This window comes from Ahaetulla prasina, chromosome 1 (assembly GCF_028640845.1).
Source record: "Ahaetulla prasina isolate Xishuangbanna chromosome 1, ASM2864084v1, whole genome shotgun sequence".
Taxonomy (NCBI): Eukaryota; Metazoa; Chordata; class Lepidosauria; order Squamata; family Colubridae; genus Ahaetulla; species Ahaetulla prasina.
Window position 1 is genome coordinate 218999695 of NC_080539.1, and position 23262 is coordinate 219022956.

The 23262-nt window shown below is 40.0% G+C and overlaps 1 protein-coding gene across 1 annotated transcript in view; it reads right to left on the bottom strand.

The window, feature by feature from the left end:
• The window catches only part of CERS6 (ceramide synthase 6), a 127795-nt gene that overhangs the window by 71555 nt on the left and 32978 nt on the right, over positions 1–23262 (bottom strand). Inside the window, exons 2-3 of the mRNA XM_058191197.1 lie at positions 20303–20408; positions 14130–14260 (exon numbers count right to left, since the gene is read on the bottom strand). Coding sequence (XP_058047180.1) covers positions 14130–14260; positions 20303–20408 — 237 coding nt within the window. The remainder of the gene's footprint in view (positions 1–14129; positions 14261–20302; positions 20409–23262) is intronic.

The following is a 23262-nucleotide window of genomic DNA, read 5'->3' on the forward strand; positions in this document are numbered from 1 at the left end:
GGAAAATTTCTGCATTTCTTTCTGATTTGCTTCAGAAAAGCACGTGAGTTTGAGCTGCTGCTTTGGGGTGGAGTGGGGTGGAAAATTTCTGCATTTCTTTCTGATTTGCTTCAGAAAAGCACGTGAGTTTGAGCTGCTGCTTTGGGGTGGAGTGGGGTGGAAAATTTCTGCATTTCTTTCTGATTTGCTTCAGAAAAGCACGTGAGTTTGAGCTGCTGCTTTAAGGTGAGTGGGGTGGAAAATTTCTGCATTTCTTTCTGATTTGCTTCAGAAAACACGTGAGTTTGAGCTGCTGCTTTGGTGGAGTGGGGTGGAAAATTTCTGCATTTCTTTCTGATTTGCTTCAGAAAACACGTGAGTTTGAGCTGCTGCTTTGGGGTGGAGTGGGGTGGAAAATTTCTGCATTTCTTTCTGATTTGCTTCAGAAAAGCACGTGAGTTTGAGCTGCTTTAAGGTGAGTGGGGTGGAAAATTTCTGCATTTCTTTCTGATTTGCTTCAGAAAACACGTGAGTTTGAGCTGCTGCTTTAAGGTGAATTGGGGTGGAAAATTTCTGCATTTCTTTCTGATTTGCTTCAGAAAACACGTGAGTTTGAGCTGCTGCTTTAAGGTGGAGTGGGGTGGAATATTTCTGCATTTCTTTCTGATTTGCTTCAGAAAACACGTGAGTTTGAGCTGCTGCTTTAAGGTGAATTGGGGTGGAAAATTTCTGCATTTCTTTCTGATTTGCTTCAGAAAACACGTGAGTTTGAGCTGCTGCTTTGGGGTGGAATTGGGGTGGAAAATTTCTGCATTTCTTTCTGATTTGCTTCAGAAAACACGTGAGTTTGAGCTGCTGCTTTGGGGTGGAGTGGGGTGGAAAATTTCTGCATTTCTTTCTGATTTGCTTCAGAAAAGCACGTGAGTTTGAGCTGCTGCTTTAAGGTAAAGTGGGGTGGAAAATTTCTGCATTTCTTTCTGATTTGCTTCAGAAAAGCACGTGAGTTTGAGCTGCTGCTTTGGTGGAGTGGGGTGGAAAATTTCTGCATTTCTTTCTGATTTGCTTCAGAAAACACGTGAGTTTGAGCTGCTGCTTTGGTGGAGTGGGGTGGAAAATTTCTGCATTTCTTTCTGATTTGCTTCAGAAAACACGTGAGTTTGAGCTGCTGCTTTAAGGTGAATGGGGTGGAAAATTTCTGCATTTCTTTCTGATTTGCTTCAGAAAACACGTGAGTTTGAGCTGCTGCTTTAAGGTGAATGGGGTGGAAAATTTCTGCATTTCTTTCTGATTTGCTTCAGAAAAGCACGTGAGTTTGAGCTGCTGCTTTAAGGTGAATTGGGGTGGAATATTTCTGCATTTCTTTCTGATTTGCTTCAGAAAAGCACGTGAGTTTGAGCTGCTGCTTTAAGGTGAATTGGGGTGGAATTGGGGTGGAAAATTTCTGCATTTCTTTCTGATTTGCTTCAGAAAACACGTGAGTTTGAGCTGCTGCTTTAAGGTAAAGTGGGGTGGAAAATTTCTGCATTTCTTTCTGATTTGCTTCAGAAAAGCACGTGAGTTTGAGCTGCTGCTTTGGTGGAGTGGGGTGGAAAATTTCTGCATTTCTTTCTGATTTGCTTCAGAAAACACGTGAGTTTGAGCTGCTGCTTTAAGGTGGAGTGGGGTGGAAAATTTCTGCATTTCTTTCTGATTTGCTTCAGAAAACACGTGAGTTTGAGCTGCTGCTTTAAGGTGGAGTGGGGTGGAAAATTTCTGCATTTCTTTCTGATTTGCTTCAGAAAAGCACGTGAGTTTGAGCTGCTGCTTTGGTGAATTGGGGTGGAAAATTTCTGCATTTCTTCTGATTTGCTTCAGAAAACACGTGAGTTTGAGCTGCTGCTTTAAGGTAAAGTGGGGTGGAAAATTTCTGCATTTCTTTCTGATTTGCTTCAGAAAAGCACGTGAGTTTGAGCTGCTGCTTTGGGGTGGAGTGGGGTGGAAAATTTCTGCATTTCTTCTGATTTGCTTCAGAAAAGCACGTGAGTTTGAGCTGCTGCTTTAAGGTGAATTGGGGTGGAATATTTCTGCATTTCTTTCTGATTTGCTTCAGAAAAGCACGTGAGTTTGAGCTGCTGCTTTAAGGTGAATGGGGTGGAAAATTTCTGCATTTCTTCTGATTTGCTTCAGAAAACACGTGAGTTTGAGCTGCTGCTTTGGGGTGGAGTGGGGTGGAAAATTTCTGCATTTCTTTCTGATTTGCTTCAGAAAACACGTGAGTTTGAGCTGCTGCTTTGGGGTGGAGTGGGGTGGAAAATTTCTGCATTTCTTTCTGATTTGCTTCAGAAAACACGTGAGTTTGAGCTGCTGCTTTGGGGTGGAGTGGGGTGGAAAATTTCTGCATTTCTTTCTGATTTGCTTCAGAAAACACGTGAGTTTGAGCTGCTGCTTTGGGGTGGAGTGGGGTGGAAAATTTCTGCATTTCTTTCTGATTTGCTTCAGAAAACACGTGAGTTTGAGCTGCTGCTTTGGGGTGGAATTGGGGTGGAAAATTTCTGCATTTCTTTCTGATTTGCTTCAGAAAACACGTGAGTTTGAGCTGCTGCTTTGGGGTGGAGTGGGGTGGAAAATTTCTGCATTTCTTTCTGATTTGCTTCAGAAAACACGTGAGTTTGAGCTGCTGCTTTAAGGTGGAGTGGGGTGGAAAATTTCTGCATTTCTTTCTGATTTGCTTCAGAAAAACGTGAGTTTGAGCTGCTGCTTTGGGTGGAGTGGGGTGGAAAATTTCTGCATTTCTTTCTGATTTGCTTCAGAAAACACGTGAGTTTGAGCTGCTGCTTTGGGGTGGAGTGGGGTGGAAAATTTCTGCATTTCTTTCTGATTTGCTTCAGAAAACACGTGAGTTTGAGCTGCTGCTTTAAGGTGGAGTGGGGTGGAAAATTTCTGCATTTCTTTCTGATTTGCTTCAGAAAAACGTGAGTTTGAGCTGCTGCTTTGGGGTGGAGTGGGGTGGAAAATTTCTGCATTTCTTTCTGATTTGCTTCAGAAAACACGTGAGTTTGAGCTGCTGCTTTGGGGTGAGTGGGGTGGAAAATTTCTGCATTTCTTTCTGATTTGCTTCAGAAAACACGTGAGTTTGAGCTGCTGCTTTGGGGTGGAGTGGGGTGGAAAATTTCTGCATTTCTTTCTGATTTGCTTCAGAAAACACGTGAGTTTGAGCTGCTGCTTTAAGGTGGAGTGGGGTGGAAAATTTCTGCATTTCTTTCTGATTTGCTTCAGAAAACACGTGAGTTTGAGCTGCTGCTTTGGGGTGGAGTGGGGTGGAAAATTTCTGCATTTCTTTCTGATTTGCTTCAGAAAACACGTGAGTTTGAGCTGCTGCTTTGGGGTGAATTGGGGTGGAAAATTTCTGCATTTCTTTCTGATTTGCTTCAGAAAAACGTGAGTTTGAGCTGCTGCTTTGGGGTGGAGTGGGGTGGAAAATTTCTGCATTTCTTTCTGATTTGCTTCAGAAAACACGTGAGTTTGAGCTGCTGCTTTGGGGTGGAGTGGGGGTGGAAAATTTCTGCATTTCTTTCTGATTTGCTTCAGAAAAACGTGAGTTTGAGCTGCTGCTTTAAGGTAAAGTGGGGTGGAAAATTTCTGCATTTCTTTCTGATTTGCTTCAGAAAACACGTGAGTTTGAGCTGCTGCTTTGGGGTGGAGTGGGGTGGAAAATTTCTGCATTTCTTTCTGATTTGCTTCAGAAAACACGTGAGTTTGAGCTGCTGCTTTGGGGTGGAGTGGGGGTGGAAAATTTCTGCATTTCTTTCTGATTTGCTTCAGAAAAACGTGAGTTTGAGCTGCTGCTTTGGGGTGGAGTGGGGTGGAAAATTTCTGCATTTCTTTCTGATTTGCTTCAGAAAACACGTGAGTTTGAGCTGCTGCTTTAAGGTGGAGTGGGGTGGAAAATTTCTGCATTTCTTTCTGATTTGCTTCAGAAAAACGTGAGTTTGAGCTGCTGCTTTGGGGTGGAGTGGGGTGGAAAATTTCTGCATTTCTTTCTGATTTGCTTCAGAAAACACGTGAGTTTGAGCTGCTGCTTTGGGGTGGAGTGGGGTGGAAAATTTCTGCATTTCTTTCTGATTTGCTTCAGAAAAGCACGTGAGTTTGAGCTGCTGCTTTAAGGTGAGTGGGGTGGAAAATTTCTGCATTTCTTTCTGATTTGCTTCAGAAAAGCACGTGAGTTTGAGCTGCTGCTTTAAGGTGAATTGGGGTGGAAAATTTCTGCATTTCTTTCTGATTTGCTTCAGAAAAGCACGTGAGTTTGAGCTGCTGCTTTAAGGTGGAGTGGGGTGGAAAATTTCTGCATTTCTTTCTGATTTGCTTCAGAAAAACACGTGAGTTTGAGCTGCTGCTTTGGGGTGGAGTGGGGGTGGAAAATTTCTGCATTTCTTTCTGATTTGCTTCAGAAAAACACGTGAGTTTGAGCTGCTGCTTTAAGGTAAAGTGGGGGTGGAAAATTTCTGCATTTCTTTCTCATTTTTATAACCTCATACTTAACGGCGCGAATCTAATCTAATCACTATAAATAAAATATAGCAATAATATATTCAGGGTTGGTCCACTTGAGATTGTGATTTTATTCTATTCAAAATGACTGGCTTAGTTCAGTGCAATACTTGTTTTGCAGCTGTCTTTCGCAGTACCTTTTTCAAATTTGGGTACTGTCCTCTTTGTAAACAAATTAGCAGTCTACGTGGACAGATTACATATCTAGAATCTCTAATCTATGCTCTCCAAGCAGAAATTAGGTACCCAATTCAGCCATTCCAGCTGCTGAGCCATCAGCCCCCTCTACCACAAAGATCCTGCAGGAAAAGGGCAGTATGGACAACCGTGGGATCTGGCAGGGTGAGAGCTGTGAACCATAAACACAAAGCTTTTACAGTGTCCCAGTATAACAGATATAGTGCCCTTGCTGACCTAAATAGGAACACTAAAGTGACAGATCAAGGTAGTTGTGATACTGATAACTCAAACAATCAAGGGATTATGGTTCAAGATGAAGAACTTACTTTGGAAAAGTGTGAACCTACTTTGGAAAAGTGTGTATCAAGTATTACAGATCGGTCACACAAGAAGAGCAAGGTATCCAAAAAGAGAAGCCACCTTCTGATTGGTGATTCAATTGTAAGGGATGTAAATTTAGGAAAGGATATGGAGGTTTTGAAAGACGTCAGGTGTCTACCTGGTGCTACTGCCAGCAGAGACAAGAGACGATTCTTAAGATAGTCAAGAATGCCAGTAAGGATTCTGATGTTGATGCTATTATACACCTTGGCACAAATGATCTGTCCCAAAAGGATGTGCTTTCTGTGCAGAATGATTTCCAGAGCTTAGGGTATGAACTTAATAGCATAGGTTGTAGGCTTAACTTTTCAGAGGTTTTACCAGTACATAAGGAACAAAAAGGTAAAGGCCAGCGTGTAGTGGAGTTTAATGTGTGGCTAAAGGAGTGGTGTAAAAGGGAAGGCTTTGGTTTTATTAGTCATGATGTCTGCAACTGGTCCAATGAAAAATTGTACAAAAGAGATGGATTGCATCCATCAAAGAAAGGGACTGAGTTACTTAGCAATACATTCACAGATTTTCTGGATAAACATTTAAACTGAACAGTGGGGACAGAGAATTAACTGATATAGAAAATTTCTGTCCCCAGCAATCGAAAACTAAAAGGGTTATCAGTGCATGTAACATAGATGTCTGTATGGGTAAGACTATCAACCATGCTATCAAGCAAAACCAAGCATTTAACAGTGAGTGCCATACCATGTGCACTAAACCAACAGGTGGCATGAAAGTAGGGGCAGTCAACACAGGTTATGTAGACAGTAAACACAAGATCAATCCAAATGGACTCAAATGTCTATACACCAATGCACAGAGTATGAGGAATAAACAGGGTGAATTAGAAATCCAAGTAAATGAGGGTAGATATGATATTGTTGCCATTACGGAAACTTGGTGGGATGAAACTGACAAATGGAACATACAGCTAGAGGGATATAAATTATTTAAAAGAAATAGACCAAATAAAAGAGGAGGTGGAGTTGCACTATATATAAGAAATAACTACATCTCTACAGAAATAGAGCACAACAATGATGAAAATCATCTTGAATGTATTTGGGTCAATATAAAAGGGTGAAAACGATATTGCCATAGGTCTATACTATAGGCCACCCAACCAAACAGAGGAAGTAGATGAACTTTTGCTAGTCAGCTAACTAAGGTATGTAGGAAGCACATCACAGTAGTAATGGGGATTTTAACTACCCTGACATCAACTGGGAAACAAACTCTGCACCAAGTGGAAGATCCAACAGGTTCCTAACAAACCTAGCAGACAACTTTGTTTCCCAAAAATAGAGAAGGCGACAAGGATCAGCCATATTGGACTTAATTCTCACTAACAGAGATGAAATGATAGAAGGTGTTGAAGCTACAGGAACCTTGGGGCAAGTGACCACGCAATATTGGAATTCAACATTAAGCAAATACAAGTAGTAGAACAAAGTCAAACTAGAGTCTTGGACTTTAAGAGAGCTAATTTCAATAAACTTAGAGAGATCTTGAGAAGGATTCAATGGATGAGAATCCTCAGGGGGAAAACAACTCAAGAAGCTTGGGAAATTTTGAAAAGTGAGATTATAAAAGCACAGTCTAACACAATACCAATGAAGAAGAAAATAGTAGATCACAAAAGAAACCAGCATGGATGCATAAAGAACTATCTGACAAATTGAAAGACAAAAGGACAAATATAAAAAGTGGAAAGAGGGCAAATAACTAAGGCAGAATATCAGCAAATAGCCCGAGCCTGTAAAGATGAAGTGAGGAAAGCTAAGGCTCACAATGAACAAAGGCTAGCGACAAAAGTAAAAATAATAAAAAGCTTCTTCCAACATGTTAAAAACAACAAAAAGTCAAGGAAACAATTGGCCCATTGCTGGGAGAAAGTGGCAAGAAGATGACAAGCAACAGGGAGAAAGCAGATCTACTTAACTCATATTTTGCATCTGTCTTTACACAAAAGGAAAAACAATCCAACCTATCAAAAACAGCACTACAAAAACAGATTAGAAACACAAGTTAAAATAGGGAAGAAAATGGTAAGTGAACACCTGTCTACCCTAGACGAGTTCAAATCACCAGGACCGGATGGATTACACCCCAAGGTTCTGAAGGAACTGGCAGACGTGATCTCAGAACCACTGTCCTATATCTTTCAAACATCCTGGCGCACAGGGGAGCTGCCAGAGGACTGGAAAAGAGCTGATGTAGTTCCCATCTTCAAAAAGGAAAAACAGATCCAGGAAACTACAGACCTATCAGTCTGACCTCAATACCGGGAAGATTCTGGAAAAGATAATCAAGCAACGAATCACCGAACACCTAGAAGCAAACAAAGTAATAACCAAAAGCCAACATGGGTTTGTCAAAACAGATCATGCCAGACTAATCTTATCGCATTCTTTGACAAAATGACAAAATTAGTAGACCAGAGGAATGCTGTTGATATAATTTACTTGGACTTCAGTAAAGCATTTGATAAAGTAGACCATAACCTACTACTAGATAAAGTAGAAAATGTGGGTTAGACAGCACCACCACCAGATGGATTCGTAACTGGCTGACCAACCGCACTCAACGTGTAGTCCTCAACGGAACTACATCCACATGGAGGGAAGTATGCAGTGGAGTACCCCAAGGCTCTGTTTTAGGCCCAGTACTCTTCAACATCTTCATCAATGACTTGGACGAGGGATAGATGGGGAACTCATCAAATTTGCAGATGACACCAAGCTGGCAGGAATAGCCAACACTCCAGAAGATAGGCTCAAGTTACAGAAAGATCTTGACAGACTTGAACATTGGGCGCTATCTAACAAAATGAAATTCAACAGTGAAAAAGTAAGGTTCTACATTTAGGCCAAAAACAAAATGCACCAGTACCGTATAAGTGGTACCTTGCTCAATAGTAGTACCTGTGAGAGGGATCTTGGAGTCCTAGTGGATAACCATCTAGATATGAGCCAGCAGTGTGCAGCAGCTGTTAAAAAAGCCAACACAGTTCTGGGCTGCATAAACAGAGGGATAGAATCAAGATCACGTGAAGTGCTAGTACCACTTTATAATGCCTTGGTAAGGCCACACTTGGAATATTGCATCCAGTTTTGGTCGCCACGATGTAAAAAAGATGTTGAGACTCTAGAAAGAGTGCAGAGAAGAGCAACAAAGATGATTAGGAGACTGGAGGATAAAACATATGAAGAACAGTTGCAGGAACTGGGCATGTCTAGTTTAACAAAAGAAGGACTAGGGGAGACATGATAGCAGTGTTCCAATATCTCAGGGGCTGCCACAGAGAAGTGGGAGTTGGGCTGTTCTCCAGAGCACCTGAGGGTAGAACAAGAAGCAATGGGTGGAAACTGATCAAGGAAAGAAGCAACTTAGAACTAAGGAGAAATTTCCTGACAGTTAGAACAATTAATAAGTGGAACGACTTGCCTTCAGAAGTTGTGAATGCTCCAACACTGGAAATTTTTAAGAAAATGTTGGATAACCATCTGACTGAGATGGTGTAGGGTTTCCTGCCTGGGCAGGGGGTTGGACTAGAAGGCCTCCAAGGTCCCTTCCAACTCTGATGTTATGTTATGTTATGTTATGTTATGTTAAGTGTCAAAATCTTTCTCACATACCATCACATTGCTACACTTCGGAAATTCTCTGAAGGATTCCTAGCATTGTATTAAGACGATTGCTATCCTTAACAAATCACATTCCGGGCCTTCCAGCTTCCCATCCTGATGTAATTGCTTACCGTTTTTGAGAACATTAAGATAACGAACTGAGCAAGTAATGTGGTAGCTTAGTGAACTGAACTAAATGAGCAGATCAGTCAGATTCAGAATTCTCCATCTCATACATGACTTATTGCCATTCCCTTCCAATCGCTATTAGGGAGTTTTGTCAAAACTGAATGGATAGAATAAACTCTATATATGTCACAAAACAAGAAGTAATTCCAGTGTTTCTACAGTAACCTGTAGAAACACTGGTGGCTCAGCAGACTAAGTCCGTCTGTTATTAACAGCAGCTGCTTGTAATTACTGCAGGTTCAAGTCCCACCAGGCCCAAGGTTGACTCAGCCTTCCATCCTTTATAAGGTAGGTAAAATGAGGACCCAGATTGTTGGGGGCAATAAAAGTTGACTTTGTATATAATATACAAATGGATGAAGACTATTGCTTGACATAGTGTAAGCCGCCCTGAGTCTTTGGAGAAGGGCGGGATATAAATTAAAAAAAAAAAAAAACCACAAAAAAACCCCACTTTTTATGATCATTTCATCGGGAGAAAGTGGACAAATCTCTTCCTTCAACTGAATTGTTCCTGTGCATCCTTTTCTCCCTTCAGAACTGAGCCCAAATGTTCTTTGCCTCCAGTTAGAACCTTCCCAGTTTCTTCTTACCAAGAATAACTAAACGAATCTTCAACAGCTCTTCCTACAACAGGGCCAGTAAATACTTTCACTAAGGAGTTTGAAATTCCCTAAACCAAAGCCTTCATTAAGTTTTGTTGGTTTTGTCTTCCTATCCCATCCGATGCATCTATTGCATAGTAAGCCCATTGGAAGGGATGATTCTCCTTTATAAACTTTGTATAGGGCCTAGAAAATTTTGCTTTCTAAACAGGCAAAACACACAGATGTGTTTCCCCCCCGCCAAAAAAAAGGCAAAGGAAAAATGTATCCAAACATAATATAATTCACATTACTTGCAACAGGATATAGGCACACTGTAATTTTTAAATGGTGCAGGTTTTTCTTGGAATATATGCTATTTTATGAGCATTAGATGTGCTGCATTTAGTGCCATCTGAACTGGTTATCTACCCAACAGGGTTCTAAACAGGAAGCAGACCTCTGGCCTCCAGTTGTTGTATATTGTTTGTAGATTTTGCTTGGGAAATTTCAACCTTTTGAATGACTGACAACTCGTAGTTTTTAGAATTCTGAACTAGATTTGGAGTATTTTTCTGTGTACTCCTGTTAGAGAAAACCCATTCAAACAAGTTTCTTTCAGAGATTCTGTTTTAGCTTTCATTATTTGTTTGCTATTATCTTTTGACCTTGAGTGTAATAAAATATAATAACCACTATGTAGGGCAGACAGGCAGAAGGTTAACTGAGCACCACTAGAAGTCAGAAAACATGATTAAAAACTCCTTGATTTCACAACACCTGGATAGACTGTCTTAATCACCTAGGTCATGGTTGTCCCAAAGGTGCTTTTTAAAAAGGCAACTTGACTTTCTTTGTTTTTCCTTGAAAACATTTCACTTCTCATCCATGAAACGTTTTCAAGGAAAAACGAAAAAAGTCAAGTTTTCCAAATGGAAACTGTGATCATCCTAGACCAAGCTAATGTTAGGGAATTCCTGGAGGCTTGGCATTTAGGCAAATAAGTCATCAATAGACTCATGGAGATAAGCAGTGGTGGGATTCAGCCAGTTTGGGCCGGTTCAAGCGAACCAGTTGTTAAATTGCTGGCTGGCCACTCCCCTCCCCTCCCCAGACTCCCCCTGCGCCCCGTTTTGACTACCAGGTAAGTGCAGGGAGGCCTACTAGGCCCAAAATGGGGCATGGGGTGGTAGTGCAGCATGGCCCCCTCATGGCTCATTTTTGCTCTCAGGGGGTTGCAGAAGGCTGAGTGCTGCCTGTTATACCCCTGGCCACTCCCACCATGGCCATACCCACCCAGCCGGTCATTAGGGCAGAAAACAGGTGTTAAATTATTTGAATCCCGCCACTGGAGATAAGTCACCACTTATATACTATTTTAAAAAGCTACGGAAACAAAAAGACCAGAATACATCCTCTCGAGCAGAGATTAACGCTAGACAATCAAGAAGAAAATGATACCCTAATCAAGGATCTACCAAGCAGAAAACTACATCCCACCAACATTGGCAGAACAAGCTAATGCCAAGATAACGATAATGGAAAAAACAGCAACAGAGGAAGATAGAAGGAGTACTATCTTCTCAATCTTCTGTTTTTTTTCTTTTTCTTACAGCTGTGAGCAAGTAACTGATAGTTTGGCTTGTGTTAATGAAAGTTAAGTTCCTTTACAGACATGGGACAAAAATGATTGGGTTTAAAGCTCTCACAGACTTGTGAAAGAATTGTATGTTTGGACAATTACTGTTGATTATAAACGGCTACATATAAATTAAGCAGCTTTCTTCTGCTGTCTTCTAGGTCACTTAGCAGGAAGCAAACAGAGAGGACACGAATATTATAAATCCCTTGCACTAGCAAGAACGTTCAAATGAAAAAGCAGCCTTTTTCTGGCGGGGAAACCTAAAGACATACTGATTAAGGAACAATCTGGAATTTCTGTGGCTTGCACAGAAGTTATGCTCCTGCACATTTTATGGAGAAGACATTATTATGCAATCACAGGGTGGTCCCGCCTAGAATGAAACTATTTGATGCAACTCCTGCTGTTCTGGGAATCAGCTTGTTTGATTCATAACTGCATGTGTTCCAAACATTCACTTATTATTTTAGGTATCATAGCATTATAATGTAAAGTCTCTGCCTCAGAAGGCTTTTATATGTGGACTAGGATACTTAAGTAGTACACACAGTGTAGTACTTAAATACTACAAGTACTTTGAAAATACCATTAGACATGTATTTTTTCAAGAGTGGCACAGTGGTTAGAGTGCAGTACTGCAGGCTACTTCTACTGACTGCCGGCTGCCTGCAGTTTGGCTGTTCAAATCTCACCACGCTCAAGGTTGACTCAGCCTTCCATCCTTCCAAGGTGGGTAGAATGAGGACCCAGATTATTGGGGGGCAATAGGCTGTAAACAGCTTAGAGCAGGATGTAAAGCACTGTGAAGCGGTATATAAGTCTAACTGCTATTGCTATTTTCACAAGGCTTTATACACAAGGGTCTATATACACTTGTATGTGCATTTATAGATAGCGCCTTGGACTACTATAACATCTTGTCCCTGAAAGTCTGTAGAGCTTCTCAGTCATCCAGATCATGGTTGTCCCAAAGGTGCTTTTTTCAAGAGGTAACTGGACCTTCTTGTTTTTTCTTTTGAAGACCTTTTGCTTCTCATCCAAGAAGCTTCTTTAGCTCTGACAGGATAGTGGGGAATGGAAGGATTTATATTCCTTGCAGACAGCTAGCAATTAGCATCCTTTCAGAGGGTAGTTGAAGCACTTGGAGGTTTATCTGTGTCCTCAATCTGTGTCCTTTGCTAAAAGCAAATTGTATAGATTGAGTGACTGAGAATCTCTACAGACTTTTGGCTATACAGTTTGGGATGAATAACCTTTGAATGGCGTGGGAGTAGGAATGGATTTCCAAAGGAAAAATGGCAGACTAAAGAGACCAGGAGTACTACTCAGGTGACCCTGAGGACACAGTTAAATCTCCAAGTGCTTCAACCACCCTCTAAAAGGATGCAGATTACCAGCTGTCTGCAAGGAATATAAATCCTTCCGTTCCCCACTATCCTGTCAGAGCTGAAGAAGCTTCTTGGATGAGAAGCAAAACGTCTTCAAAAGAAAAATACAAGAAAGTCCAGTTGCCTCCTGGAAAAAAGCACCTTTGGGACATCCTGTCCCTGACTCATCTAATTTAAGCCAGACAGTTACAGATGCATGTGAAACATCCTCATCCCTATGTTTATTGGTGTCATCACTCATTTTTCTTCTGTCATGTTCTTCAGCCACATATGTCTAAGAGCTGCTGGATGGTTCAGAAAGAAAAAGACTGCTGCCAACAAACTGCCCAACAGGCAAAATAATGTTTGCCCCAATTGACGTTGTCAAGACTACAATTCAGAATAAATTTTAAATACACCTTCCTTGGATGCATTGTCTCAAAATTCTGATTGAAAATTCAACTCATATTTTGAAACGAAACCAAAATCAGCAAGCTATGCCTGATGCTACTGAGATAAAGTAGGCAAAGGAGAAGCTCTCCCTTCCCTAGAGCCTGATAAAAATATAAAAATCTTTTCAGACAGTAAAAAAAAAAAAGCATCAATGACATGTACTACTTCTCTTAAATTACCCTCCTCTCTAAAATCTCTGCCTCAAGACACTTTTGATTCAATGGGACATTGGAAATGCACCTTAGCTGGGATCTGTCAAATGGTCTTTAGCTAACAGGTCTGGCAAACCAAATGAAACTGCGGTCCAGGAATGAAGGCCAAAAGCATTTTTATTGAGAGAGTCTATAAGAGATTCTTGCAAGTCTGATTGCACTGTACCTCTTCTTTTTATAACACAGTGGATCAGGGAGGCATCTGCCTGAGCTGCATCCAAGCAGTATCTCATTCTGGACTTTTTAAAAAATGCATATTTTGCCAAGGCAATGGTTCCTGCATTAGCTCTGTCGGGGCCATCATCCTTCCTCTCTAAATACGCGGATCCAGTGGGAAGCCACAATTTTCTACAGATGCAGAGCGTAAGACTGAATGGAGGGATTTTCCTCCACAAGAAAGGAATAAACATTAAATCCGGCCTTCTAAGTACCATAGAGGAAGTGAGCTAATGTCTTTGTGGCAGTAGAGAATTAGAGCAGTCTAATTCAGAAGAGAAGTTTAGAATTTGACAGGGACTTTATGTCTTTATTTTCTGCCCTTTAAAGCCTCTACATCTAAAACAATGAAAACAATAAAAAAAACGCACACACAAAAATTGGCTCCACTGATTCTACAGATTGTAAAATCATAGCAGCCACACTACTTGATCACAGAAGGTCTACTAAGAATGACCGAAGATAACTTTTTAGAGCAATTTCTGTATAATAGTTGATTCTGTGTTTAAATGTGGGAAATAAATCCTTATTCTATTGGATTCCAATTTCTTTAAAGAGCTGTAACTTACTTCTACGCTTCCCAAGAAAATGTGTTTCAATTATAATGAACAAAAGCAATTTGAAAAGAGGGAAAAGATTTTATCCGTTTTAAGAAACAATATACAATATTGCAGTGATTCCCAAAAATCTATGAGACTTGAGCCGAAGAGACTTCTCTTCCATAGAGTCATGAGTGAGGAAAAATAGAAACAAAGAGAAGGAACAGAATTCCTTACAGGCTTTCGCAGAACTTCCTAAGAATGCTTGGTTTTTCCTGATTGCGTCTCTGTCGAAACCAACGCTGAATACTGCGCACATCCCAGTCTAGCTGCTTGGATAGCCCTTCCAGCCTCTTCTCGTCTGGATGCTTTCAAAATAATAATAAAAAAAGAGTCAAAAAGTTACTCTTCTGAGGAGACTTCACAAAATTCCAATTGGTATTTTCCCCCAAAACTAAGCAGTAAGTTATGCATGCAGGGAGGTGGGGGGAGATGGCCTTTGAAATGCTGGCATGCTATCCAGACTATAAAACAATTTATGTAAGTTAAATAATTGCTGGATTCCTGTTCAGTTTTTATTGCTGTGTAGTTCGTGTTATTATCAAGCTGCTGCAAATGAACCCGGACACAAGTAATTAAAGAATCTTAAAGCCTCTTGATTTCTGCATTTTGCATAAAAAAAGGCCATTGTGCCAATGACAGAAATTACCACCATAACACCCACTTTGATTCCATGGACAATTTTCTGTCGTTACCGTACTTTAATTTAAATATAAACTGTGAAGTTGCTTGGGTGGTCCTTAAATTTTAATAAAATAATTGGGAATAGCGAATACTCTTATTAAATCATGCTTTCAATTGTATGCTAATTTTGATGTCTTATTTGCTTCACTTATTATGGAATACAGCTCAACACTTTTTTGCCTTCTGTTTTGTGATGTTGTTTATAAATTCACCCATTTTCCACTGGGCCTATTGGTTAGAAATTCGGGGACCTGTAAACCAAATTCTCTGGATAGCTCCAGGATGGGAATGGCTCCTCACACTTGTTTTTATTTTTGCTTCACTCATACACTATACTTTTAGGTGTTTTTTTTTTTATCTTTACAGCTTCAGGGTACCCACCTCATAAAATGATCACAAAATATTAACTTATTTTTTCATGGACGATTCACAATTCTACAAATTCCTTTTCCGTAGAATAAAAGCACATTAATAATAAAGGTAGATCTTGCTTATCGACCTCTCATTTAGTGACCATCCTAAAATTACGATGATACTGTAAATGGAGATTTACAACCGGTCCTCAACATTTTGGACATTGCAGCATCCCAGCACTTATGCGGGACTGTCGTTTGCAATTTTCACAGCTGAATTCTGACAAGCAAAACCACTGGGGAAGCTGTCAAGAAGTCGCAAGTCACGGTCACTTAACAACTGTGGGTGACTCTCTTAATGAGCACAGCCAGCAGTGATATTATAAATTGGTGTGGTCATGTGAAATGCTTAATGACCACACCACTTAGACTCAGAATTGGTGGTTCCAATTGTGGTTAGTAAGTGAGAACTACCTGTATATTTAAGCTTCATTATTTATTTTCCTAACATAAATTTTGATAAAAAATATCAAAATGTAAGTTTTGGATATTGTCTCCTATTGCTTCTTAAAATGTTCAAGATTGTGGAATGCTATTTTTTTCAATTAAGAATACTTATAATTCATTTTGTTAAAAGGGGAAAATCAAAGAAATAAAAAGATATTCTATATACTCTGGTACATTTAGTCTTTTATAAATCATAGTGGAGTGCATGAGCTTGCATGTTGATATATTTAAACACATTTAAATATTAAAATACATTAAAACCCGGTGGCATATTCCATCCATTTCTGGAGTAAGATTTGTTAAAGTTTTACAATGAGCATAACATTTAGTTTATTTTTGTATTTAGTCTTAGTTGCAGGGAATGTTAAAGTTCAATTTTATAATGATATATTGAAGGAAAAGAAAGTTGTCCTTTAAATGTCTTTTTACTGAAGCTCATGTTCTGTGAACTTACACCAAAAAGTCTTCTGCTTACGATTTTTTTCTCAACTGTTTATGACATCTGAGCAGAAATTTGCCAGCATCTTGCTTTTGATCTTGGAACTAGCTTGTGATAACTTGTATATTTACTTGGAGAATGTTGGTGTTCTATTGAACATTGTTTAAGAAATGATTTGTATAGCACTGAAATCTAATTGTTTACAGACCATATCTCTCAAAACTTTAAAATAAGTAACAAAGCATGTAAGGGGCGTGCATAAGAGCACAAAAGTGCCTACCGTTCCTGTCCTATTGTTCTCTCTCATTAAATCAAATTAACATAGTTATTGCATACTTTTGCTTATATACATATTTTTCTTTTATGATGTGTTGTTGTTTTATGTTGATGTTTGTGTATACTGTTGTGACAAAATGAAATTAAAAAAAAAAAGTGCCGCAGTGAGGAGGGGCATCTAAGTTACTTTTAAGTTGTAGCCAAGCGGATAAGTGTAATGGGCAATGAGAATGTGATGGGCAGTGAGAACAATCTTGGAAGACAGGAGGAAGAGCCAGAACCTAGATTCATATCTGTAAGAGGAATCAAGAGTCCAACAAAAGGATGAGGGTAAAGATGAGACCCTTCCTAATTCCCTGGAAAATAAAGGAAGAGGGGGAAATGCTTTCAGACTTATAAGATTCTGTTACTGTAACCTTGAAATAAAGGTATTTAGTACTCAGGGTTTTGGTTTCCTGTCTGGACTACCTTGAGGGGCTGACAGTAAGTCATCTGATGGCAATTGAGTAGGCAGGGCAAGAGGGCACGAAAGAGAAAGAAGGCAGTCAACTAGCAAGCAGCAGCAAGAAAAACAATTATGAGTTGGGTCCAAATGTGCATTCTTTTCAACTTCTTGCTTTATAAATTGTATGGTTCATAGGGGAACAGTTCTTTTGACACCAGGTATTATTTATAACAACAAAAAAAGGAATAAAGTAATTTATTACTATATAAAAAATTCATGAAAGTTTAAAAGTTTGAAATTGCCAACAAATATGTGGTAGAAGTGGTTATTGAATGTTATTGGTAGAAGTGAATGTTATGAATATTTTATGATGGTTTTTAAACATAAACATTCTATAACATTATGACAATTGTTCATAAAATGACTATTACCCAAAACCAACTGTTTCCATGCGTCCACTTCTCTCACAAATTATACTTGACCTTTGTTTTGCTCAGAAATTTAGTATTAAATTTTACTATTATAATCCAAATTCTTAATCAAATTTATCTATACACCAGAAATTGATACAATTTTCAAATACAAAAGCTGGAGTGATACAACATGCTAACCAAAATCAAGCAATCTTTCAAATTGAGCTAAGATTCTAGATAAGCCCATTTTAATGATATGATGTGTGTGTGAAGTGTCTGTGGTATGGTATGTTTCATTTCTTTTCCTTTTTATTGCTTTAATCTTTCCTAGCAAGCCTGAATTGCTTGGCAGATGGTCGTGTAATTTGAATAAATAAATATAAATGGCATATTCTGATGCAGCGTATTTGGAATTGGCCTGAGATTGTGATGAATCACTATATACATTCCAGCAACAGTAAATGGAATTCGAATTGGGAAGCATCTTAACATGAGTATCAAGTCTAGCACAATATATTGTGTTTGTTTGGAATTACTTTGAAATCAATTCAGTTCCTTAGTTGAAATAGTCAAAGGCAGCCACCACAATACTTTAGAATTTTGGAGAGTTTGATCTTACAATTTCAGAAGACAGAAAGGTAACACAGAAGGACAATTCTATCTAATAATCTGTTTGCCTGCATATTCCAGGGACCAATGAAACGTTCAGCAGAACTGCCCACTAGATCACTGGGCAAAACTCAGGTGCCTTTCCAAAACCTTCTGGATCTCTCAAGCACCTCTGGTAAGACATGTGAATTTGTCCATCCGCCGTGCATAAGATAGTGATTCTGGCGAACTCATAGTCATAAGAACAGGGAATCAATGGAAAGGTTCCAAGCCCTGGTCATATCTCTTATGTTGTGTTGTAAAGACTAGATTAAACGTGCAGCCAGTTTTGTGGGCTGGAGCTGAGATGAACTGGGTCAATTCCTGATCCAGTTTTGACTTCAAAGACAGGAACTTAAAATCACTCAGGACTATCAACCCAGGGTGTGGCTCAGGCTGTAAGAAGCCTGTTATTAAACACAGCTGGCTGCAATTACTGCAGGTTCTAGTCCCACCAGGCCCAAGGTTGACTCAGCCTTCCATCCTTTATAAGGTAGGTAAAATGAGGACCCAGATTGTTGGGGGGGCAATAAGTTGACTTTGTATATAAATATACAAATAGGATGAGACTATTGTCTTACACAATGTAAGCCGCCCTGAGTCTTCGGAGAAGGGCGGGATATAAATGTAAAAAAAAAAAAAAGTGAATCCATAACCACCTTTACAATGAGTTTGAGGGGCTCAAGAGGGGACAATGCTATGCAGCCCTGAGGATGGTAAAGTAGCAGCAGTCCACCTCCTTCCCAACTTTATTGTTCTGGTCCAGTCTCACAAATACAGCACTCCTCACACAGTTGTATGCCAGGGTCTCCTGGTATACAACTGCCACTCCATCTCTCCTGCCCTGAGTCGACTGATGCAGCATATAAAACCTGTATGAACAAATCTCAGTGACATGTATTTTCCACTCCTGAAAATAAATGGGATTGAATTTATTACAGACCTGGCATTCCAAAACATTGGCCTGTCCACAACAGGCCAAGCAATTTGGTCCATATGAGATGGGACTGTAGAGCCTGATTGGAAATATAGTGCCAGTCTTTACTGCCCTGCAATGATTGCTCCGATCTCTTACTACAGTGTCCCCCAACCTTTCGGGCATCGGGGACTGGTTTCATGGAGAAAGGTTTTTCCACAGAGCAGAGGGAGTGTGCTTTTCATGCTGCCTGCACCCCACGGATGGGGCTTTGCTTGTTTGCACAGCACGGTTGCTGGCATGTCGCGGACCAGTGCTGGTCCACAGACCTGGGCCGGGGTCCCCTGCCTTATTTTACTCCTCCTCCCATCACGTTCACTATTTACCCTCCTATTTGTCCCTCTAAGCTATTCATCTCGTCTATCACATCCTAGGCCTGCAGTGGGTAATCATATATCAACTTCAGACTTGTTAGACCTGGCAGCTATAGTCAGACGCAGCCAGGCTCCAATGGAGGTGACTCTTGAACTACGCAGTTACAACTTCCAGACTTTTTTCCCCCTTTTTCTTTTCTTTCAGCATCAGTTCTATAAATATAGGTAGTCCTTGGCTTATGACCGGTCTCTTTTAACAACCGTTCCGAAAGGGTGACCTTGGACATTGTGCTTTGTAGCCCATAAACACTTCCAGCCGTGTAAGGCCTCCCCTCCCCACTGCAGTCACATGAAGGCGATCTGAGTGTCTGGCAACTTGTTTATGCTTACAACCAGTTACCAAGCGCCCCATGATCACGTGATCACCATTGGCAATCTTCTCTGCTGGCTCCCTCAGAGAGTCAATGGGGAAGCCTGCAGGGAAGCTTGAGAGCAATTGCTGCCTGCTGAGAAGACTTACTCTCCTCTTGGGCTGAAAGAACTGCCTGCTGGGGAGAATCTCAGCTCTGAGTGGTGTTGAAATTCCCTCCCAGCCAAGCAGCTCCTTCAGAGAGAAAAGGCTGTCTGTCGGGAAGATAGAATCATACTCTGCATGGAGCTGAGATTTCGACTCCCCCCCCCCAGATCAGCAATGTCCAATCTGACAAAGGATTTCCCCTCACCTCCATCCATAGGAGGCAAATCCTTCGTTTTGGGCTGCAGGATTTTAACTCCATTCCCAGAGCCCAATAAAAGCTTTTCCCAAATGGATGCAGAAGGGAAATCATTTGTTTCCCAGGAATGCTGGGACTGTGGTAGTCGAGTGAAGGTGGTCACGTGGCATCTTGGTTAACAACCACTTTGCTCAATGACTGAAATTTCAGTCCCAATTGTGGTTTTAAGTTAAGGACTACCTGTAAATCTTTTTTCCAGTCAACTCAGTCCAAATGCTTTTTCCCTCTTTTCTTACTCCTTGTCAAACGTGTCTTGCCTTAATTAGTAAGTATGCCTTTCACACTAGCACAGAGCCACAAATAAATCCAATCTCTCAGATCCCATCTTATGTACTAGCAGCACTTGGATCATTTGTGGGGAAAAATTAGCAAGATACTTCTATTACTCATTATTCAACTCAACTATCAAATTAACATGCTAAGTGAGACAGCTATTCCTAGTAATTAATTACACTGTCTTTGATGAACAACCTTTACATTTGCCCAAAGCAAATTAAAGGATTTTTAAGGAACATATTGTACCTTTGTGATGGCAGTGAAGACTTTTTCAAGAATAGCATTAGGCTGAGCCTTCTGTGGTCCATTGGCTTGGACTTTTAAGCCTAAGGCACACGGCTTAGCTATAAACCTAAAGTGGAGAGAAAAATGGGGAAGAAAAAGGAAAAAAAGTAATTAGGCACATATGACAAATATTTACAAATTAGGCTGATTCTATTTACTTCTCCAGCTGCACACAACTCGAAATTATATTGTCTGCAAATGAGTATGTTTAACACCAGTACGTTTAACCTGTGCTTGTGGGTGTTTTGCTTCCCAGTACAGAGACTGCTATCAATATCTCCCCCTATGTAATTTTGGTGCCATGTAACTTTCTGAGTTTATTGTCCTGCAACAGTCTCATGATTTGCTGGGGTAACACATTCCATAAGGCTTTTGCTAGCGTGCTGGTCTGCAACACTGACCTAGTGTCATATGAATAATAGGTTTAATTGTTTTAAAAAGCTGATCTTGCCTTGCACCTGCTTCAAAAGCAACCTATTGAGAGGAACATTTTGCCAAATAGATGCCTGCAAATACATGTAGATAAATGTAGGAAGAGAGCTATGTTAGTTTATGGTTGCCAAAAATCAGAAAGACTTGGGTAACATGTTTTCAGCCTAACACATTTTATTGAAAGGCATAAGCTTTTCTGAGCTACAGCTCATTTCCTAAGATGCCCACGGGCCGGGAGTTTGACAGCCATGGCATAGAGTGACTAATGTAGGATTTAAATCGGGGCTGGGTGGCAGAAGACAAGAAAGATAATTATGCAGATACAGGATACATGTGACAAGTAAAACAAGTTCTTTATCAATTAATATTTCAATCACTTGTAAACAACCAGCAAAACCCCTTTGGATTCTGTGTAGGACTGTACAAAATAAGAAATAGAATTTTGGCATCAGAGCAAAAAAATAAAGACAAACAATACGACAGCATTTTAACTTCCTAGGGTACACCACTACAGATCTCAAATGAGCTGTTTTAGAGCAAAGAAATTCTATCAAAACAGTTGAGCAAGAGACTGCTGAATTCTCATAGAGCATAAGATCACAAAATCTCTTAATAAGAGTAATCCTTATGATTTATATTGATAATCTGGTAATTATCTGGTAATCCTTATGATTTATATTGCTGGTAATCTTTATGATTTATATTGATATTGATTGTTCCCGATTGCTTATTTGTACCCTATGATTATCATTAAATGTTGTAGCATTGTTAAATTGTACCCTATGACCATCATTTGTGTTGTAAATGCTGTACCTTGATGAACGTATCTTTTCTTTTATGTACACTGAGAGCATATGCACCAAGACAAATTCCTTGTGTGTCCAATCACACTTGGCCAATAAAAAATAATAATTCTATCATCAATTGATCAAGCACTTGAAGTCTGTCTCACAGGTGATTTGCATCTCTGTAACCACCTTGACTAACCTCTCAACCACAGGTCAGGAAGCCATAGTACAGACATAATATGTATGGAAAAGAAATAGACTACCTCCAAGTTGACCAAGGAATTTGACAAGGCTGCATATTCTCCCCTTATTTAACTTATTGTAACTCGAGTTATGATCACAATTGAGCCCAAAATTTAGGTTGCTAAGTAAAACATTTGTTAAGTGAGTCTTGCCCCATTTTCTGAGTTTTCTTGCCACGTTTGTTAAGTGAATCACTGCAGTTGTTAAGTCAGTAACACGGTTGTTAAATGAATCTGGATTCCCTATTGATTTTGCTTGTCAGAAGATCGCAAAAGGGAATCGCATGACCCTGGGGCACTGCAACCGTCATAAATACGAACTAGTTGTCAAGAATATGAATTTTGATGATATGACCATAGGGCAGCTGCAATGGTCTTAAGTGTGAAAAAATAGTCATAAGTCACTTTTTTCAGTGCCGCCGTACCTTTGAATAGTCACTAAATGAACTGTTGTAAGTCGAGGACAACCTGTATGTTGAATATATACTAAGGGAAGTTGGATTGGAAGAAGATGTGAGAAGAGAAGAGAAGAGAAGAGAAGAGAAGAGAAGAGAAGAGAAGAGAAGAGAAGAGAAGAGAAGAAACTTGTACTATGCTGATTATCCTGATAGCTGAAAATGCAAACGATCTTCAAGTCCTAGTGTTAAAAATCAAAGAGCACAGTGAAAAAAATGGGACTAAAGTGAAATATAAAGAAGACCAAACTAATAACAACAGGTAGAACAACCAGCCTTAGAATTGACAATGAAGATATTGAAGTGGAAGACAGCTTCTGCCCTTTAGAATCAACCATCAAGAATAAAATAATTCTTGCAGTCAAGAAATACGTCACAGTGTGAGCATTTGATAGAGCAGCCACAAAGGCCTTGGAAAAGATATTCAAATGCCATGTGTGTCAATACTATCAAGAACAGAATTGTATTTATCCTTGTAATACTCTATGGAAGCAAAGGCTGGTCTTTAACATGCAGGAATGGAAGGACATTGACACCTCTGAACTTTGCTGTCAGGAAAGACTCCTAAGAATACCACGGATAGTCAAGAAAACAAAGTGTTATGGAGAAAATCTGGCTTTTTCTACAGCTCCTTTGGAACAACTAGACTCCATGATAAGACATGGAAGTTTTATGGAGTTCATTCCAGACCAGCAAAGAGGACAATGACTTAAGCCTTGTCAATAGAGGACAAAGAATTTCTGCAGCTCATGGAAAAGGAACTTCAGCAGGATGCTAGCGGAAGCTGGGTAGCCCCACTGCCCTTTCGCACATGGAGCTTGAACAGGGTCTTGAATGCCCTCTCCCAGAGTCCTTTCGAGCCCCTGAGGGTGGTTAGTCTACGCTTCCTGTCATATATGGTGGCGTTTCTGGTGGCTATCACCTCTGCCAGGCGAATATCTGAGCTGGCCAGCTCTATCAATCAGGGAGGACCTGTGTGTCTTTCACCCTGACAGAGTGATTTT